The sequence below is a fragment of the Camelina sativa genome, chromosome 12, assembly GCF_030686135.1.
Source record: "Camelina sativa cultivar CO46 ecotype springtype chromosome 12, ASM3068613v1".
NCBI lineage: Eukaryota > Viridiplantae > Streptophyta > Magnoliopsida > Brassicales > Brassicaceae > Camelina > Camelina sativa.
Window position 1 is genome coordinate 37,583,494 of NC_141891.1, and position 18,680 is coordinate 37,602,173.

The 18,680-nt window shown below is 34.8% G+C and overlaps 3 protein-coding genes across 8 annotated transcripts; 1 reads left to right on the forward strand and 2 right to left on the reverse strand.

The window, feature by feature from the left end:
* Positions 1 to 1,186: 1,186 nt before the first annotated feature.
* On the forward strand, positions 1,187 to 2,904 carry LOC104730065 (uncharacterized). The gene is made up of 4 exons (XM_087479741.1): positions 1,187 to 1,915; positions 2,018 to 2,173; positions 2,279 to 2,392; positions 2,578 to 2,904. Exons 1-4 carry the CDS (start codon positions 1,373 to 1,375, stop codon positions 2,686 to 2,688), a joined length of 924 nt encoding a protein of 307 aa, XP_087335867.1. The 5' UTR covers positions 1,187 to 1,372; the 3' UTR covers positions 2,689 to 2,904.
* Positions 2,905 to 8,944: 6,040 nt separating this feature from the next.
* LOC104730021 (general transcription and DNA repair factor IIH helicase/translocase subunit XPB1-like) lies at positions 8,945 to 13,997 on the reverse strand. 5 transcript variants are annotated; one of them, XM_087478390.1, is made up of 18 exons: positions 13,864 to 13,997; positions 13,454 to 13,683; positions 13,322 to 13,365; positions 13,138 to 13,210; positions 12,872 to 13,046; positions 12,560 to 12,782; positions 12,430 to 12,486; positions 12,012 to 12,155; positions 11,835 to 11,915; positions 11,651 to 11,738; positions 11,114 to 11,451; positions 10,853 to 10,928; positions 10,573 to 10,766; positions 10,159 to 10,322; positions 9,999 to 10,071; positions 9,798 to 9,911; positions 9,622 to 9,702; positions 8,945 to 9,524 (listed from the first exon to the last, which is right to left on the reverse strand). In XM_087478390.1, the coding sequence occupies exons 2-18, from the start codon at positions 13,461 to 13,463 to the stop codon at positions 9,153 to 9,155; spliced, it is 2,307 nt and encodes a 768-aa protein (XP_087334516.1). In that variant the 5' UTR covers positions 13,464 to 13,683; positions 13,864 to 13,997; the 3' UTR covers positions 8,945 to 9,152. The 5 variants fall into 5 exon arrangements, with proteins under 5 accessions (XP_087334516.1, XP_010447387.1, XP_010447402.1 ...); XM_010449085.3 differs by lacking the exon at positions 13,864 to 13,997 and having other exon boundaries at positions 13,454 to 13,752; XM_010449100.3 differs by lacking the exon at positions 13,864 to 13,997 and having other exon boundaries at positions 12,872 to 13,040; positions 13,454 to 13,733.
* On the reverse strand, positions 13,923 to 18,652 carry LOC104730045 (general transcription and DNA repair factor IIH helicase/translocase subunit XPB1-like). 2 transcript variants are annotated; one of them, XM_019236210.2, is made up of 18 exons: positions 18,425 to 18,652; positions 18,292 to 18,335; positions 18,087 to 18,162; positions 17,836 to 18,004; positions 17,522 to 17,744; positions 17,359 to 17,415; positions 16,997 to 17,140; positions 16,831 to 16,911; positions 16,656 to 16,743; positions 16,119 to 16,456; positions 15,855 to 15,930; positions 15,559 to 15,752; positions 15,153 to 15,316; positions 14,993 to 15,065; positions 14,789 to 14,902; positions 14,613 to 14,693; positions 14,136 to 14,515; positions 13,923 to 13,996 (listed from the first exon to the last, which is right to left on the reverse strand). In XM_019236210.2, the coding sequence occupies exons 1-17, from the start codon at positions 18,432 to 18,434 to the stop codon at positions 14,141 to 14,143; spliced, it is 2,307 nt and encodes a 768-aa protein (XP_019091755.2). In that variant the 5' UTR covers positions 18,435 to 18,652; the 3' UTR covers positions 13,923 to 13,996; positions 14,136 to 14,140. The 2 variants fall into 2 exon arrangements, with proteins under 2 accessions (XP_019091755.2, XP_087334519.1); XM_087478393.1 differs by having other exon boundaries at positions 14,094 to 14,515.
* Between the last annotated feature and the right edge of the window lie 28 nt (positions 18,653 to 18,680).

Consider the following 18,680-nt stretch of genomic DNA (forward strand, 5'->3'; position numbering starts at 1 on the left):
TGACCCAATGGAAATGCCGAAAATTTAGAATTAATCATTTGACAATTTAACCCTTTTCAAATGTTCTTTAACAGTATTTAAAGATGCACTCGATGGATATCCCATATAATACTTACTCAAAGGGGTTGTCTGACTTATTTTACACTTTGAGGCTGCATCTAGTCTCATGAAGCTAGGCTCTTCCGGCATTTAAGCTAGGATGCATCTAGTCCTCCTCATGCTAGGTCGTATAATATTATGCTCATGCTAAGACCAACCAGAGTTTGAACGCATGATGACGGCAGCATAATTTGATATTTTAGTAGAAGTGGATGGTATATTATAGATGATTGAATTTCTGTTAGCATCAGAGGAAGTCATTTTCCATTGTGTATGATGGTGTGCCCAAAACATCATATAAAGGAATATTGGTGTTCCGAATCCATACTAGAAGACGTGTATTCCTAATTGGACCAGATTTTGTAGTGTAGTTTCGAATTTGAAAATTCCTGATGCAAAACTAAACAAGAATCCTTTTAGACCTTTGAAGGGTCAGGCTTAAACACATTTCAGCTTTTCTTGACTTCTATATTTGCTAATGCACCACCTCCATACCATGTATTATATTATGATCCATGTTACCATGAAATTCTCATTTGCGACGATGGTGAGAATATCTTTGTGACCATTAATGAGAAGTGATTTTGTTAGCATCTTTGTGGTGCAACAGTCTCATTTGCAATACACAACTTCAGAACTTCAGAACTTCTTCAATTCTCTCGAATAAGGCAAAGGGTCCATGTATAGGATTACTTACTACAAAACAAATTAGCTGCAAATAAACAAAATGTTGATCATAACAAAAAATTCTCTCGAATATTTTCAACTACACTTTAGAATATTTATATAATGTAAAAGTACATTTTCAACAGCAATGCAAATAGCCGAATTGGATTCTAAAACGTAAGAATTGAATAGTAATATAACAACAACCAAAAGGAGCTTTTGCACACATCATACATCAAAAAGACAGAGAGACCAAGTAGATTCTAAAAAATAAAACTATTTGGACGTTAGCTTTTTGGGTTCAAAATGTAATAATACAAAACCTTATATGCCAATCCGTAAAAATCAAAAACATATAAGGATGTATTAATAAAACTCATATTTTCTACCGTTATAAATACAACAACATCGCCCACCAGACAAAAGAAACTTCACCTGTCATGTCTTGGTTCTGAAACAGAGAAACCAAAGAACCTAAAAAAAAACACATCTTTTGTGAAAAAATTTCGAATTTTTACTTGCCATTTTTGGTAAACCAAAAACACATCAAGAAACAGAACATAAACAGAGTATTTTTACTTACTTGTTCACCACTACAAAAATAAAAATGGCTGCTTCTTCAGATCTTTATATCTTTGATGGTTCATCTTCATCTTCCTCTTCAATATTCCGAAACTCAAGTCCAGAAATGTTTTCTTCAGACACAACAACAACAACTACAGATCTGTTCTGTAATAGCGAACTCTACTCTGTTGACGAATCTCTCAGCATTTTTGACCATTTCACCCCACAAAACATCCTCTCTTCATCTCCTCCAAGTGATCTTCTCGGAACTTTAACTCTCTCTCAGCAAATTCCCACCGGAATGTATCCAAGCTTCTCAGATTTCCAAATCTCCGATGCCGTCAAAACAGAGAACTTCTTCGATCAGACGTCGTCAATGGCACGAAGCTACAGTGCAATAGAGAATGCAGGGAGATATATGCAGAGAAGCTTTAGCAGCAACTCGGTCGATGGGAAACCAAATCAGCTTCCGTTTAATATTCCGGTAATGGATTCTTCAAATCTTCATTACAATACCTTAAGCTCGCCGGAAAATCCCTTCTTTTCCGGTCAGATGCGACGAGTCTACAGCACAGGAGATTTACAGGTCTCTGTTTTGTTGCTCTGTTTTTTTTTTCTTTTACGTTGCACTGTATGTAATTATACTAAAAGATTTGATTTTTTTTTTTTTTTTTATTTTGGTTTTCAGAACAATTTCGAAATGCAGAGATCGTCGGAGAACTCGACCGTATCCGAGGAACATAATAACTTCAAGGTAGGGCGTTATAGTGCAGAAGAACGTAAAGAGAAAATATCAAAGTATAGAGCTAAACGAAACCAGAGAAACTTTACCAAAACTATTAAGGTAACAATATTATCATTACATTTTTTAAAAAAATTGATGGCTTTGTATTCATATTTTTTGGTTACAACCTTTTTTTTTCGTGTTTTGGATGGAAACAAAAAATAGTATGCATGCCGGAAAACATTGGCGGACAGTAGACCTCGAATACGTGGTAGATTCGCACGCAATGACGAAGTTGTAGAAATCCCCAACATTGAAGACGATGACTCCGACCTTTGGGTATATATATATCATATTCATAAAACTAGTTTTTGTGTATATCATAAATATTTTTTTTCATCATAAATAAAATTAATTGCAAAGAAAAACATTATAGTATAGTATAGTATAGTATAGTATAGTTGTCAAAGTATGTTATGATCAATAAAAATTTGATCTCTTATGTATTGAAATAATGGTGGCAGAAATTGGATGGGCTGCATGAGAAAGATCAGGAAGCTTCTATGACTATGAGCAGCTTTATGGTGCAACAGCCTCTTTTGCAATACTCAGCTTCTTCTACCTTTTTCTGGTGAAAGACTCTTATAAGACGAAGGGTTCAATATTTTTTTCACTTTCTTTGAAAGACTCATCTGAATGGAAAATTTCTGATACATAACTCGAGTTCAGTTGATCATTTTAATTGTATTGTATATTATTGCATCAAAGAAAACAACAATAAAACAGATATATATTTTAGAAAAATGTAACATATACTAATAAATTACATTGTATTGTTAGTGCACAAAAAACTGATATAGTTCAGTCGAGTTCAGTTTTTTGTTATTTTTTTCTGTATTGAAAATGACTTGTCAGTTGTTCTTACGGCCTTACCTGTTTCGTGCGAGTGTTCGAATTTAATAATTTAATGTCAGCTTATGCAAAAATCCTTGACCCGGATAGAAGATTCTTTTATATGATGTCAATTTTTATAATAAGTTTGATTAGTGGACTGAAAATTCGATTTTTGATGCTCTTTTATCATGAAACTATAATAGTATTTTTTTAATTATTCCAACCATAGAGGATCAAGATCTTCTTTGGTCATGTTAGTGCACGAAAAGCTTAAGGAATTATAACATTTACCTAAAGTCAAATGACCCACTGAATATACAAATCGACATCAAATTTCTTGTGGAGAAAAAAGTTTGCTCACAAACCCTAACTGATTTATTTTGTCATTAATAATATATACATTATTTCGATCGACCATTAATAGAATAAAAAACCATATGTATGTGTCTTTTTTTGGTTTGACGTTTTAAGCAAAAAATATACTGTATTAGTTTATGCAGATGCAGTTTGAATAAAGTCCCTATAATGTAAGAATTATAACAAAATGATATATAAACGACTAAACGAGTATGGCTTATGAGAAATGATTACCGATTACGATTAGTACGTAGTGATTACGTGCATGAATGATGCGAAAGCAAAGAAAAAAAACTCATTGTTATTTTGCATGCATAGTTTTTCGGAAACCCTAAAATACCACAAATATGAGGTCTACCGTCAAAAACTACACATAAAACTATGTTTTTCATAATCAAGATTTAAAAATTAATCCACTACGTTGAGGAGCTGTACAGCTAGGTGATTCAGTCACATATGTTGGTATACTTTATGTGCTCGAATATAATTCGACTTTCACCTCGGTGCAAATGGAGAAAAAACCCAGTAAACTTTGATGTCCAAAACAAAATAAAAAAGCTATTATATCCTTATCTCCAATCACAATTCAGATTCTGAATGCTAACACACATAATACATAGTGACGTTTTATGTGATTATGCTATCAATCGAGAAATTCTGCATAATGTTTTACCAAACGTTAAAATGCAGTATTTCTGTTCTCGCCTATAATAAATTCATTAAATCAGGGAATTTTAAATATACTATTTTTTCGATACCACTTTTTAAAAATGTCTTCATCTCTAAAATAATTTCATATTTTTATTACAAAATATTACTTAAAATCTATTAAAATATACAGTACTAATATATTATTTTGTTTATTAAATATACATTCCATTTGTATATATAAATAGAGCTAAAAGGTAATGTAACTCTTATCATTAAGAACACTTCAGGAAATGCACCTTTAACATAATTGGCAATTTGACTGAATAGAACTCTCTAATATATCGGAAAAGAGAAAGAAAACAAAAGAAGAAACGGAGAAGCTCACATGTTTTTTTTTTCTTGTATTTTAAATTGTTCTTTTTCCATCGTGGAGGGAAAAAAAGGGACTGGAAAATAGCACTTCCAAGGAGGATTCATTCATTCATAATCTAATTTTAAATATTAATTGTGAAGTGATTTCAAATCCTATGGACATAATTATTAGCCCATAATAATAAATTATTGAAACACAACAATTATACAATAGATAAATATTACTACTAATCATGACTTAGCACACAAAGTAGCTTCAAGTTTCAAAAAGATCCAAGTATTGGGTGGCATGTTCCCCCTATATGTCACTCACTAGCTTAGTAATAATCAATATACTGTACTATCTTTTTTAGTGTTTGAGTTAAATTAAATCAAGTTGTTTCTTTATAAAAAAACCAGTGGTTTGGCTCGATTAATCGATATAAAATTGAATTTAATTGAAGTACACGTTAAGTTACCACATTGTATATTCATATGTTAATTGTAAAATTTGGAATTAATCTACACTAGTCTTGTTTGGTTGGTTAAAAATTTAGCACTAGCTCAATAGTTTTTTTTTCCCCGAATATATAATTTAGCACTAGCTTAAGGGGATCTTCATTGGGAATTTGATTAGAAATGCAATTTTTCAAACAAAAATTGTGGAAAATGCCACTTTCTAATTTTCATTTTCAAAACTGCTATTTTCAATTTTGTGCCATGTATGAAAAAGACGAAAATACTCGTTCATTAAATTATTGATTATTAACATTTACAATTAAGGTTTTGAAAATAAATCAAGATTGACATTAATTGTTTGTAAACATGTTGTTCATCATTCTGCAACAATGTGGTGGACAAAAACCTTGGTTGTTGTATCTGGTCTCCCGGAATTGCAGATATGTAGTGTGGACATTGTTTTCCAGTTAGTAGTGGACATGAATCTTCATACTAAACTTTGGCTATGGCCCACTCAAGAGACAAAGAACATAATGGTCATGGACAAAAAATCTTGGCTACTAGATGTGGTCCACCGTATCTGCAGACCTGCAGTGTGGACAAGTTTTTTTGTTAGCAATGGAAACAAAACACATGACCAAACGGATATGGTCCACTGAAAAGATAGAAGGACATTATAGTGGTAAACAAAAACCTGGTCGGTTGGATCTGGTCCACCGGATCTGGAGATCTGCAGTGTAGACAAGTTTGATAGTGGTAGACAAAAACTTGGTCGTTATGATCTGGTCCACCGAACATCAGATTTGCAGACTTAAGTGTGGACAAATTTTATTGTTAGCAAAAGACACAAAACACATTACCAAATATATATAGTCTACTAAAGAGAACGAAGGACATAATAGGGATTGACAAAAACTTGGCCGGCTAGATCTGATCCACCGAAGTTGCAGACCTGCAATTTTGTCTGCCTGCGATCGGGTATAAAAATTCTGGAATTAGGTTTAGCGGTTTCACCTGCCATGGTAAAGGCAAACGGATCAGATGGAGGTTTCGGTAGATCTGTTTGTGACTAAGAAACACTGAGATAGAAGAAGATGAAAAATTGAGAGAGAATGAAGATGGAAAAACAGAAAAGTAAAGCATTAGAATGAGGCGAGAGAGAGATTTGTTTTATGGAAAAAAAAATTGTGTTAAATTTTTAATTTTGTGTTAAAAAAAAGAAAGATATAATGGTATTTCAATTATGGAATTGTGACAAACGAGAAAAATAAATGGGAAAAATGACATTGACCAAAATGTTTGATATTGTACATGGAAGTCTTGATAAAATTCTCATCTTCATTTCTATTTTTTCCCCCGTAAGCTATAAAATAAAAGACTTACTTACTTGATGCTTCTAAAAGGCAGTTTTCTCGATAATTCCAGTCAGATATATTTCTACAAATCATGTTGTGGAAAATCGAGGAAACAAAATAAAACAAAGGCTATAATTTTTTATAGCTTACAAGAATATTTGAGATGCCATGATAAGAGGAAACTACACCTGTACAATCAATCTCATCAAGAAAAGCAATATATAGACAAATAAGTAAAAAAAAGATGAAGTATGAGCATTAATAAATAGTCTTCGAATATTGTAACATTTATAGATACATAAATCCATTACATTATGGCATTCGTGTCATTTATATACAATTCTCAATCTTAAATCTGACAAACTTTTATTACAATTAGTAAATATTTTCAAATAATGTAAATGCTCCCTTTTTTTTTTTTAATAAAGAGATTCTGAGCTTAACAACGTATATATTCGCATGTCAAATATCAAAATATTTTATATAGTATTTTTTTGAACGTTACTTGAACCGGCAATTTGTAGACTTTGTTTGAGAATCTTTACCAATTGAGTTATTAATATTTGGTCCCATTAATTTTTGGATCATAAGCATTGCCTCTTTCTTTGGCTGATGGTGTCTTAAATATCATAGGTTTCTTTACCAATTGAGTTATTAATATTTGGTCCCATTAATTTTTGGATCATAAGCATTGCCTCTTTCTTTGGCTGATGGTGTCTTAAATATCATAGGTTTGATATCAATCATTAATCAGTAGAGAGCCATGAATTCACATAAAGCCATCAGTTTACACAAAATTTGTTTTCTTATTAACAACATGATGAGGATACATAGATCGAGACGTGGAGCATAGTTCATTTACGCGTGTTTCTTCATGTTTATGGAAAACACATAATGATAAAAGGTTTGTAATAGTTTAGAAGGGATCCCACCATATACTAAAAAACATACTAGTGAGGTTGTAACATGGACATAATCTCAAGAAAGCTCAAGCCTATTAGAAAGATCAAGTTCGAGTTCAAAAAATAAAATAAAAAAGATCTGAGAAATTCTTCTTTCTAGGATATGACATGATTTGTGTGTTAGATTATCAGTTGATGAGTATTTCAATTCATATAAATTTCAAAACGTATCAGATTTTTTTTGGTTCGTTTTCTCTCTTATCTTATATTTCATGTACATATGTTTAAGAATGTACATGTGGTATGTTTGCAGTGTAGTGATAAATCTTGATCTTATGACTTTTGTTTTGAAGTTTTGTTTTTCGGGTGAGGTTAAAGACTCATATACATACATATTATTATCAAGCTGAGTTAACAAAACATAATAATAGGAAGGAAAATAATAAACCTTACTTTAAATTGGTAAGGGAATCTAATATATAGATTCTTCTTCGTGTACCATATATAGTTAATGGGGGAAATAATAATACTTTTCTGTATTGGGTAATGATAATATATAATCAACTAACCAAAGCATGATTCCAAAGTTTTATCTTTTTGACCAACCGCATTATATTTTCATTAAAATTCTTCTATCTAATTGTTGTACGTACTAGAGTGTTGTTTTCCATCTACAGGTAATTTTAGTATTCATAATTTTTTTTCTTTAAATAACAACAGCTTGATCAATTGCATTTCATAACAGATTAGATAGATGTGATTACTCTGACAATTATTAGCCTAAATATAAAAAATTATACTCTTCCTCGTCGGTTCTAATATTCGAGCACAAGATGACAAGACTACACAAGGTATTGCAAATTGTTGAATTTAACGATCAATAGTTTCCCGGTGAACGTTCTACGTACAAACTAATTTACTAATACTCGCTCTTTAAAATGTAGCATTCTGGTTGACAAAAAGAAAAAAATGTAGCACTCTGGATTAGTTTGTTTGTTTGTTTTTTTTTTTTTTTGTTGTTGACAAAAAAGGAAGTGTGATGTGTCAAAATATAACTTTCTGTGAATTGTGATCTTAAAGGAAGTGATGATGATTTGAGCTCAAATATGGTCCTTCTTTACGGAAAATAGTTTACTTATTCTCTTTGTTATGCTCCACTTGACGAGATATAAAAGAGAGAGACACAAACAAACAAATTTGATAATTACATCGACTTTATTTTATATACCAGAGAAATCCTTACATTTAGATTTATTAATTTATATTCTTTGATAAGGTATTAATTTATATTTACGATTTATAAGATAGAAAATGTTCTTAGCATGATAGGGATACACACCAAAATTATTATTTTTCTTTGCAACCAATGAGGAGTTGGCATTTGAAGTTTTGTGATCGTGAAGCTTGGCAAAGCCTGACAAATTTAATAAATGTCGTTGAAAAAGTGGTCAATATGCTGCTACCTACACAGACCTTTGTTAAAGAATAACACAAAAGGTGTATACATTATAAAATAGTAGTAAAATACAGAGGAATTTAAAAGAAAATACACATAGGAGTATGAATTATTAACAAGTAATATTCCTCTTACGTGGGACGAACCTTAATGTTCATTCAAATTTTTTTTTTCTTTTTGTGTGCACTTAATATTCATTTTGTTTCATTAATCAAATTATCTTTATACATATTTGCTGTCGGGGTATCCTACCAACTTCCTCCACGATTGCAGACTAGCCTCATATTTCAGAATGTGTTTATTTGTTTCTTCGTTATTGTTTTCAATAAACAAAAAAAAAAAGGGCTACTCTACAGGCAAGACAAAGACTTGTCAGCCTAAAAGATGTTTTCTGAAGTCTTATTTTCAAACAAATTTGTTATTATTTTTTTCAAGATGATTCATTGATAAATTCATAAAACTCAGATAAGAAATATAAATCCATATAGTTGGTGAAAATAAGCACAACGATGACTGTATAGTAGATTTAAGAAGCCGTAAGTTATAATCATTCTTACGTAAGATATGCATTAACTTACAAAGTAAACCTCTGCAGAGCACAAACAAACAGTTACAAATCACAACATACAGCCGTAAATGAGCAGAACAAACTCTCCAAAGCTCTCTTGTCTCACTCACACGAAACGTTTTTTGAAGAGATTGTGTCGTTTGGTTGGGTCTTTAGGTTTCTTGAATTGCTGACCCGATTTGTTACGGGAGTTGTATTCCATGTAGACCATTCCCTTTGCACCGGACATTGCACTCATCGATCCCATCGTTCGTCTCGCCTTCTGAAGAGCCATTCCGTCTGTGTCTTCTTCGAGTTGCTCTAGACCAATCAAATCGTCTCCAGCATTCAGCACCTTTCCGAGAAGAGACAACTGTTCTTCTTGACTGTGGTAGCTCAAGCTTGAACCAGCGTCAGGAGGTGGAAGGCTTGTTATTACCTTGAAGCTATAACCCTGGTCGATCAAGAACTGCTGTCTTTTCGTTGAATAATACATTTCCTGCAATTTCAAACATATTCACAATCCTTAAACCAGCTAGCTATTCACTAGAGACACATAGGTTTCATTCTCTACTTCACCCAAACTAGTGATTTACCTGTGTATCCGTCGAAACAAGCGAGTAAAAAAATGCATTATACTCTTCTTTTCCACCGGCCATTCTATCTTCAAGTTTTCCCTGTTTTGATCACCGAGAAATAAAACTTGTTGGATCCAGCCAACAAGAGGATCTACGAGAGAGCCAATGTAATGAGTATATACAGATAATCACACCTTAGCTCTAAGGATACGACCCAAACGTTGAGCCTCTTGACGTCTAGAACCAGCATGTGACGATATCTGAATAATCACATTAGCTTCAGGGATATCTATAGAGTTATCACCAACCTGCAATCAAAGAAACCAAACCCAAATTAAGTTCCCTGACGAACATGGAACGGACAATTTTCTATAATGAAGGAAACATGATATTACCTTTGACAGGAAGACTGTGTTCACATCTTTACTAGTTTTAAAGGCCTCGAGAATTTTGGTTCGTTCGATATGGCTACACATTGTGTAGAGAGATTTATCTCAGATTGGAAGTTAAGTGAAAACGCAAATTTGTGTTTCCAATATAACTTCTTTAACAAACCTGGTTGCACCATAAATCATGGGTTTCCGGAGTTTCATTGCATACTCTGTAAGCGCAAAAAGATTGTCTGCAAAGACGATGATTTTATCCCCACGTTGTTGTTCATGGAAACGAATCAGAAACTCACAGGCTCTGAACTTGTTAGGGTTCATGACATAAAGTGCCTGTAGATACCAAAAGACAAAATATGTACATGTCAGAACAACTGTCGAGGTTTACTAGCTTCTATAGTCGACAATTCCCAGGTGATTCTATTAAGCATTTTCCAAATATTGATGCTTAATATATTTCAAGTTTCTAGTACATCAGAAGAACCAAACATAAAGATCAGATATCTAACAATCTCATATTTTCTTTCCAGAAAATTGCTGAGGAAAACAGAGAACAATGCAAAAAGGGTTCATATTCATGAACCTGTTTTTTCTTGGAGTTCTCTTTCTTCAGATATTCTGCAAAAAACTCTTTGGTCATAGGACACCATACTTCAGCACACTGAACATTAGCAATAAAGCCTCCTTTAACTAAATCTAGCCAATTGGCTTCATATAGTTTCGGACCAATGAGGAAGTTCAAATCTGTAATCCTTTCGTCTTCTCTCACAAGGGTGGCTAAACAAGAAACCAAAAACGAGACTTAGCTTCTGCAACTGAGGTAAACAAATAGAATGGTATGTCAAAATGAACCGTTTAATTACCAGTAAGTCCTAGCTTGCAGTGAGATTTTGTGATGCTGATAACTTTTCTAAACATATGGGCCGGAACCACATGCACCTATAAAAAAAAACATAAATCTTGAAATAGTCACGCATTGAATGGAAATTTTTCGTTTGTATTCAGAGGCTCATCTTAACACTGGATACACATTGATGAATCACATGAATTTTCCGCAAAGTAACTACCAGCAAACACTAACTTTAATTAAAAAACGCACATCACATCAAGAACTATTTGATTACCTCGTCCATGAGCAGCAACCCCCACTCTCTGTTTCTCATTTCTTCTATAATCTTCTCTGATTCCTCAGATCGTTTACCACCAAAGGCAACCATATTATAGGTTGTCACAACAACACCAGCATTTCCACGGAATCGTTCTTTACTATCAGAAGTGAAACGGCATATTTGGTCATCTCTTATAGTAGACCACAACTTGAATTGGAAGGCCCATTGATCCACTGAGACAGCATTCGTTGCCAAACAAAGACAACTCTTCTTTATACGAGCCGCTGCAGAAACACCAACTAGAGATTTACCAGCACCACAAGGCAACACTATAATTCCAGATCTTGCTCGTCCTGCAGAATCAAGATTCTAGATCAGTCACAATATATCTCAAGAATTACAAAGATAATTATCTGTTAGGAGTTCACAATGATGTCTAGATCAGAATACTGTACGAAAGTACAAATCTATCTATCTAAGTTCAATATCAATTTAGCAGTACCGTATAACCGCATTACTAAGAAAAAAAATTGTTGATGTAGGCAGTTATACCATTCCCAAACATTTTGCTCAAACTTTTTTCCTGGTATGGCCTTGGTTGTGCATGGGGTTTCAGTTCCATGTCAAGATCAGGATTAACCTAACAGAGACCATCAAGTTATTAACAATCACAAACATGCAGTGCAAATCATCTTGTAAGCAATTATTGACCTGGAGTGTCATATTTTTTCCTCACATTGTCGTTCCTGAAGTCATATTCCTCTAACATAGGGTAATTTAAAGCATTTGGTAAGCAACGCTGCTTCACATTCTCCACCTAAATACCAAGGGCAAAAGAACTTGACACCGTGAGTTAAGTAAAGATCAAACTCGTAAACACAAATATTTGTCAGCAGCATCAGGAGAAACTTACCTGTGAAGGGTCTATCTCAAATGAGTGAGTTTCTTTCTCTTCTGCTGCTGCTGCCAATTCTGCTTCATTCAACAGCTCCCCAGGTCCTGCCTCAAGTTCACCACTTGTTTTGCCGATCGTGAATCCATCACCGCCATAATATGGCTACCAAAAAAGTTAATCTTAGTTGGTTCGACATACTGTGGAGAATACAATGGTATAAGAAAAATGAATTCCACATTCAATGAATCAAGAAGCTTCAGAAGAAGGATAATGAGTTTATCGACCAACTGAAACATAGTTCAAGATAACTTAAAATTTAAAAACGGAACCAAGAACCGTTGAGCACAACAGATCATGGTATGTATTTCCATCAAAGATAAAATCTTGACACCACGAACAGCAAACATAATGCACTACATTGAGGAGTTCAACATACCTCAGACGAAAATCTAGCTCGGTTTATAGTATCATCACTGAGAAGCCTTTTCAACACCTGAGATTGTTTGTCTTTAACAAATATCCAATACACAAAACTAGAGGAAAGAGGATAAGTCTGGTGAACTTACCTCAGGGAATGGGGATTCAATAAAATAACGGTTCTTCTTCAAAACCAGCTTCACTTTGCCATAATTAGCAGTAGAAGCATGGATGAAATCAATCATCTCCTTGGGTAGCTTAGTCTTAGACAGCTTATTCAAAACAGAGATGATAGTTTCTGTCTCAAGACCAACGGAAACAGCAGCATACAACGAGTGTGGAGTTAAATTATACTCGTGCATTGACTCTGGCCTGAAAATCAAATCCAAAATCATAACTTGTACATTGATATAATCAAGACAATATCGAAATCTCTAAAACAAATATGTAATGATGAGAACCTGCAAACAGGTTCAGCAATGGCGATAAGAAAATCATAAGCTTGCTTATAGAGAGGTGAAAACGTTTCCAAGAAAATCCTTCCATCAGCACAAGCCCACAAAGGCCTGTTCCCATGATCTGGCTTCAACTCCAGTTTAGTAAAATCCCTCCTCTTCTCCTCTCCTTCACCTTCACCTTCAAATCCATTACAATTTCCATCCAAATTAAGTTCCAAAATGTAAATGAGTGCCACCAATACAGCGAGAGTAGTAGTCAGTCAACTCACCATCACGAGAATCTTCATCAGCTTCGTCATAGTAATCTTCCGCGTTTTGGATGTTCTTCATCTTTTGATCATCCTGAGATTTTTTTTTTTTTTTTTTTTACAATAGAAATTACACTAACTTACCATTGAAGAGCCCTATACTAAAATAGAAACATTCATTTGTAGAAAAAAACTCAACACAAACCTTCCCACCATACTTCATCTTCTTGTTCGGTCTTCCTCTTTCACCTGAAACAGTGAACATCAAATATTTCCCCATTATTAGCCGGATAATTTGATAAACTAAGCATAAAAGCAGTAAGATCGAGCTTAATACCATTTCCCATATTGATCTTCTTCTTCTTCTTCTTTTTGCTCCTCTAGAAGGATCGATTTTAGAGATTATGTCTTGTATTTGCCAAATGAAGTTATCAATTCGCGATTTCTCAGAAGACAACCGGCGCCGTGAAAGCTATTTTGGCCAAGGGAGCTGCGTCTCCGGCGGATTTTGATTCGGATCCGGTATCGGGTTCGGGTATGGCGGAGTCGGTTTACTGGTTTTATTATCTGAAGAAGGAAGAGAAAATCTTAAGCAGGAGATGCAAAACCCGGACTTCATATATTATAAAAGGCTACAAATAATAACGGGTCAAATATGGGCTTTAATAGGCCTATTTATATGGGCTTAAATATTCTCAATTTGAGCCCAATCCCCCTCTTTTTTTTAGCCTCTTAAAAAAATCTTACATATTGAAAAAATTTATTCGAAACTGCAATATGCTAGGAAAATTTTCCATATCATCATCTGTTTGTAAACTTTCATTATGCTCCCCATTTTCTTGTACCAGTCGACCACATTACAACTTCTTAGTGAAATCAGCTGTTAAAAAACAAAAATAACCCAAGTTAGGTAAGATATGTATTAACTACAAAGTAAAGCTCTGCAGAGCAAAAAAAAGTTAAAAATCGAAACATACCGCCGAAAAAAAATGGGCAGAATAAACTCTCGAAAAGCTTACTCTTTTCACGCGTAACGTTTTTTGAAGATAGTGTGTCGTTTGGTTGGGTCTTTAGGTTTCTTGATTTGTTGACCAGATTTGTGACGGCCTGAGTTATATTCCATGTAGACCATTCCCTTTGAACCGGACATTGCACTCATCGACCCCATGGTTCGTCTCGCCTTTTGCAGAGCCATTCCGTCTGTGTCTTCTTCGAGTTGCTCTAGACCAATCAAATCGTCTCCAGCATTCAACACCTTTCCGAGAAGAGACAACTGTTCCTCTTGACTGTGGTAGCTCAAGCTTGAACCAGCGTCCGGAGGTGGTAGGCTTGTTATTACCTTGAAGCTATAACCTTGGTCGATCAAGAACTGCTGTCTTTTCGTTGAATAATACATTTCCTGCAATTCCAAACATATTAACAATCCTTAAATCAGCTAGCTATTCACTAGAGACACATAGGTTTCATTCTCTACTTCACCCAAACTAGTGATTTACCTGTGTATCCGTCGAAACAAGCGAGTAAAAAAATGCATTATACTCTTCTTTTCCACCGGCCATTCTATCTTCAAGTTTTCCCTGTTTTGATCACCGAGAAATAAAACTTGTTGGATCCAGCCAACAAGAGGATCTACGAGAGAGCCAATGTAATGAGTATATACAGATAATCACACCTTAGCTCTAAGGATACGACCCAAACGTTGAGCCTCTTGACGTCTAGAACCAGCATGTGACGATATCTGAATAATCACATTAGCTTCAGGGATATCTATAGAGTTATCACCAACCTGTGTGGTTAAAGAAAACAAACCGAAATTAGGTTCCCTAACGAACATGGAATGGACAAATTTCTACAATGAAGGAAACAATGTTCATACCTTTGATAGGAAGACTGTGTTCACGTCTTTACTGGTTTTAAAAGCCTCGAGAATTTTGGTTCGTTCAATATGGCTACATATTGAACAAAGAGAATTATCAGATTGTAAGTTGAATGAAACATAAACAAATGTGCTCTCAAAGAGGTGTTCTTTAACGAACCTGGTTGCACCATAAATCATCGGTTTCCGGAGTTTCATTGCATACTCTGTAAGTGCAAAAAGATTGTCTGCAAAGACAATGATTTTATCTTTACGTTGTTGTTCATGGAATCGAATCAGAAACTCGCAGGCTCTGAACTTGTTAGGGTTCATGACATAAAGCGCCTGCAGATACCAGAAGACAAGATATGTAAATGTCAAGAGGTTTCCATAGACAATTACAGGGTGATCTATTAGAGCATTTGCACTATTAATATTGATGTTTACCATATTTAAAGGTGACTAAAAATTTATGGACTCTAGTGTTAGATGAAACAAACATACAATCAGATAGCAAACTATCTAAGATTTCTTTTTCCAGTAAATCGCCGAGGAAAATGGAGAACAATGCGAAGATATTAATGAACCTGTTTTTTCTTGGAGTTCTCTTTCTTCAGATATTCTGCAAAAAACTCTTTGGTCATAGGACACCATACTTCAGCACACTGAACATTAGCAATAAAGCCTCCTTTAACTAAATCTAGCCAATTGGCTTCATATAGTTTCGGGCCAATAAGGAAGTTCAAGTCTGTAATCTTTTCGTCTTCTCTCACAAGGGTGGCTGAACAAAAAAGACCAAAAAAAGAGACTTAGCTTCTGCAACTGAAGTACAACACATTTTGTGATGCTGATAACTTTCCAGTAAAATGAACTTTTCAGTTACCTGTAAGTCCTAGCTTGCAGTGAGATTTTGTGATGCTGATAACTTTCCTAAACATATGGGCCGGAACCACATGCACCTATAAAGAAAACATAAATCTTGAAAAGTTAAGCATTGAATGGAAACTAATTGTTTATAGAGAACATTCACGGGCTCAACACTGGATACACCTTCTCGATGAACCACATATGACTATTCCGCAAAGAAACTACTAGCAAACACTAACTTCACTTTAAAGACACGTCAAATTAAGAACTTTTTGATTACCTCGTCCATGAGCAGCAACCCCCACTCTCTGTTTCTCATTTCTTCTATAATCTTCTCTGCTTCCTCAGATCGTTTACCACCAAAGGCAATCATATTATAGGTTGTCACAACAACACCAGCATTTCCACGGAATCGTTCTTTACTATCAGAAGTGAAACGACATATCTGGTCATCTCTTATAGTAGACCACAACTTGAACTGGAATGCCCATTGATCCACCGAGACAGCATTCGTCGCCAAACAAAGACAACTCTTCTTTATACGAGCCGCTGCAGAAACCCCAACTAGAGATTTACCAGCACCACAAGGCAACACAATAATCCCAGATCTTGCTCGTCCTTCAGAATCAAGATTCTAGATCAGTCACAATTTTTCAGGAGAAATTACAAAGATACTTATCTATTAGGAGTTCCAAAATGAAGCTAGATCAGAACACTGTACGAAAGTACAAATCTAAATATCTAAGAGACGTTCTATATCAATTAAACAGTCGCCATATAACTGAATTACTAAGAAAAAATATGTGGACAGTTATACCATTCCCAAACATTTTGCTCAAACTTTTTTCCTGGTATGGCCTCGGTTGTGCATGGGGCTTCAGTTCCATGTCAAGATCAGGATTAACCTGAGGGACACCAGCAAGTTATTAACAATCACAGACCTGCAGCGCTGGTAAGTAAAAATTGGCCTTAGTGTAATATATGTTACTCACATTGTCGTTCCTGAAGTCATATTCCTCTAACATAGGGTAATTCAAGGCATTTGGCAAGCAACGCTGCTTCACATTCTCCACCTACACACCAAGAGCAAAAGAACATGACATCACAAGTTAAGTAAAGATCATACAACACTACCAACTCATCAACACAACTCATCACCTGTGAAGGGTCTATCTCAAACGAGTGAGTTTCTTTCTCTTCTGCTGCTGCTGCCAATTCTGCTTCATTCAACAGCTCTCCGGGTCCAGCCTCAAGTTCACCGCTTGTTTTTCCAATCGTAAATCCATCACCGTCATAATATGGCTAGCATAAAAAAGTTAAATCAAGTTGGTTCGACATACTGAGGAGAAGTCATATAGGTATAAGAAAAATGAACTCCACATTCCATGAATCAATAAGCTTAAGGAGAAGGATAATGAGTTTATCTACCAACAGAAACATAGTTCAAGAGAACTTATAATTTGAAGACGAAACCAAGAGAACCTACGGGAATAAAATCATGGTATGTATATCTATCGTACCTCAGAAGAAAATCTAGCTCGATTTATAGTATCATCGCTGAGAAGCCTTTTCAACACCTGAGATTGTTTATCTTTAAAGAGTGAGCAAAACCAACAGAAAAACTAAACAAAAATCCAATACACAAAACTATAGAAAGAAAGAGGATAAGTCTGGATAACTTACCTCTGGGAATGGGGATTCAATAAAATAACGGTTCTTCTTCAAAACCAGCTTCACTTTACCATAATTAGCAGTAGAAGCATGGATGAAATCAATCATCTCCTTGGGTAGCTTAGTCTTAGACAGTTTATTCAAAACAGAGATGATAGTTTCTGTCTCAAGACCAACGGAAACAGCAGCATACAACGAGTGTGGGGTTAAATTATACTCGTGCATTGACTCTGGCCTGAAAATCAGATCCAAAATCATAACTTGTATACATTGATATAATCAAAAACAAAATCGAAATCTCTAAAACAAACATGTAAGATGAGGACCTGCAAACAGGTTCAGCAATGGCGATAAGGAAATCATAAGCTTGTTTATAGAGAGGAGAAAACGTCTCCAAAAATATCCTTCCATCAGCACAAGCCCACAAAGGCCTGTTCCCATGATCTGGCTTCAACTCCAAATCTGTAAAATCCCTCTTCTTCTCCTCTCCTTCACCTTCAAACCCCATTATAATACTCTATTCAATATTGTTCCAAAATTTACCTATCTAACTATGCTAGAGAGTAATCAATTTTACCATCACGAGAACCCTCATTAGGGTCATCATCATAGTAATCTTCAGCGTTTTGGATGTTCTTCATCTTCTGATCATCCTGAGAATTTAACACTAATATCACATTATACTTCCATTGAAACGCCTTAAATCATAATAAACCAATACATCTGAAGACGACAATTACACACACTAACAAGCATTGATGATGAAAATATTCAACACGAACCTTCCCAGCGTACTTCATCTTCTTGTTAGGTCTACCTCTTTCACCTGAAACATCAAAAATCCCAAATGACTGACCGCATAATTCGATTTACTAAGCCAAAACAAAAAAAAATCCCTAAGATCGAGACTGTTACCATTCCCCATATTGATCTTCTTCTTTTTGTTGCTCTCCCAAGATTGTTATCAGATCGTGATTTCCTCAGAAGGTTACAATTGTACGCGACGGAGGGAAGACAAACAGCGCCGTGAAAAAATCCCGGTGTAAGATAATTGGCGAATGGAGCTGCGTCTCCGGCGATATTTTTGTTATGGCGAGTCCGTTACTCGTTTTTGATGATGCGGAGGAAGAAAATTGATAGAGCAGGAATATACGAACTCGATTCATATATA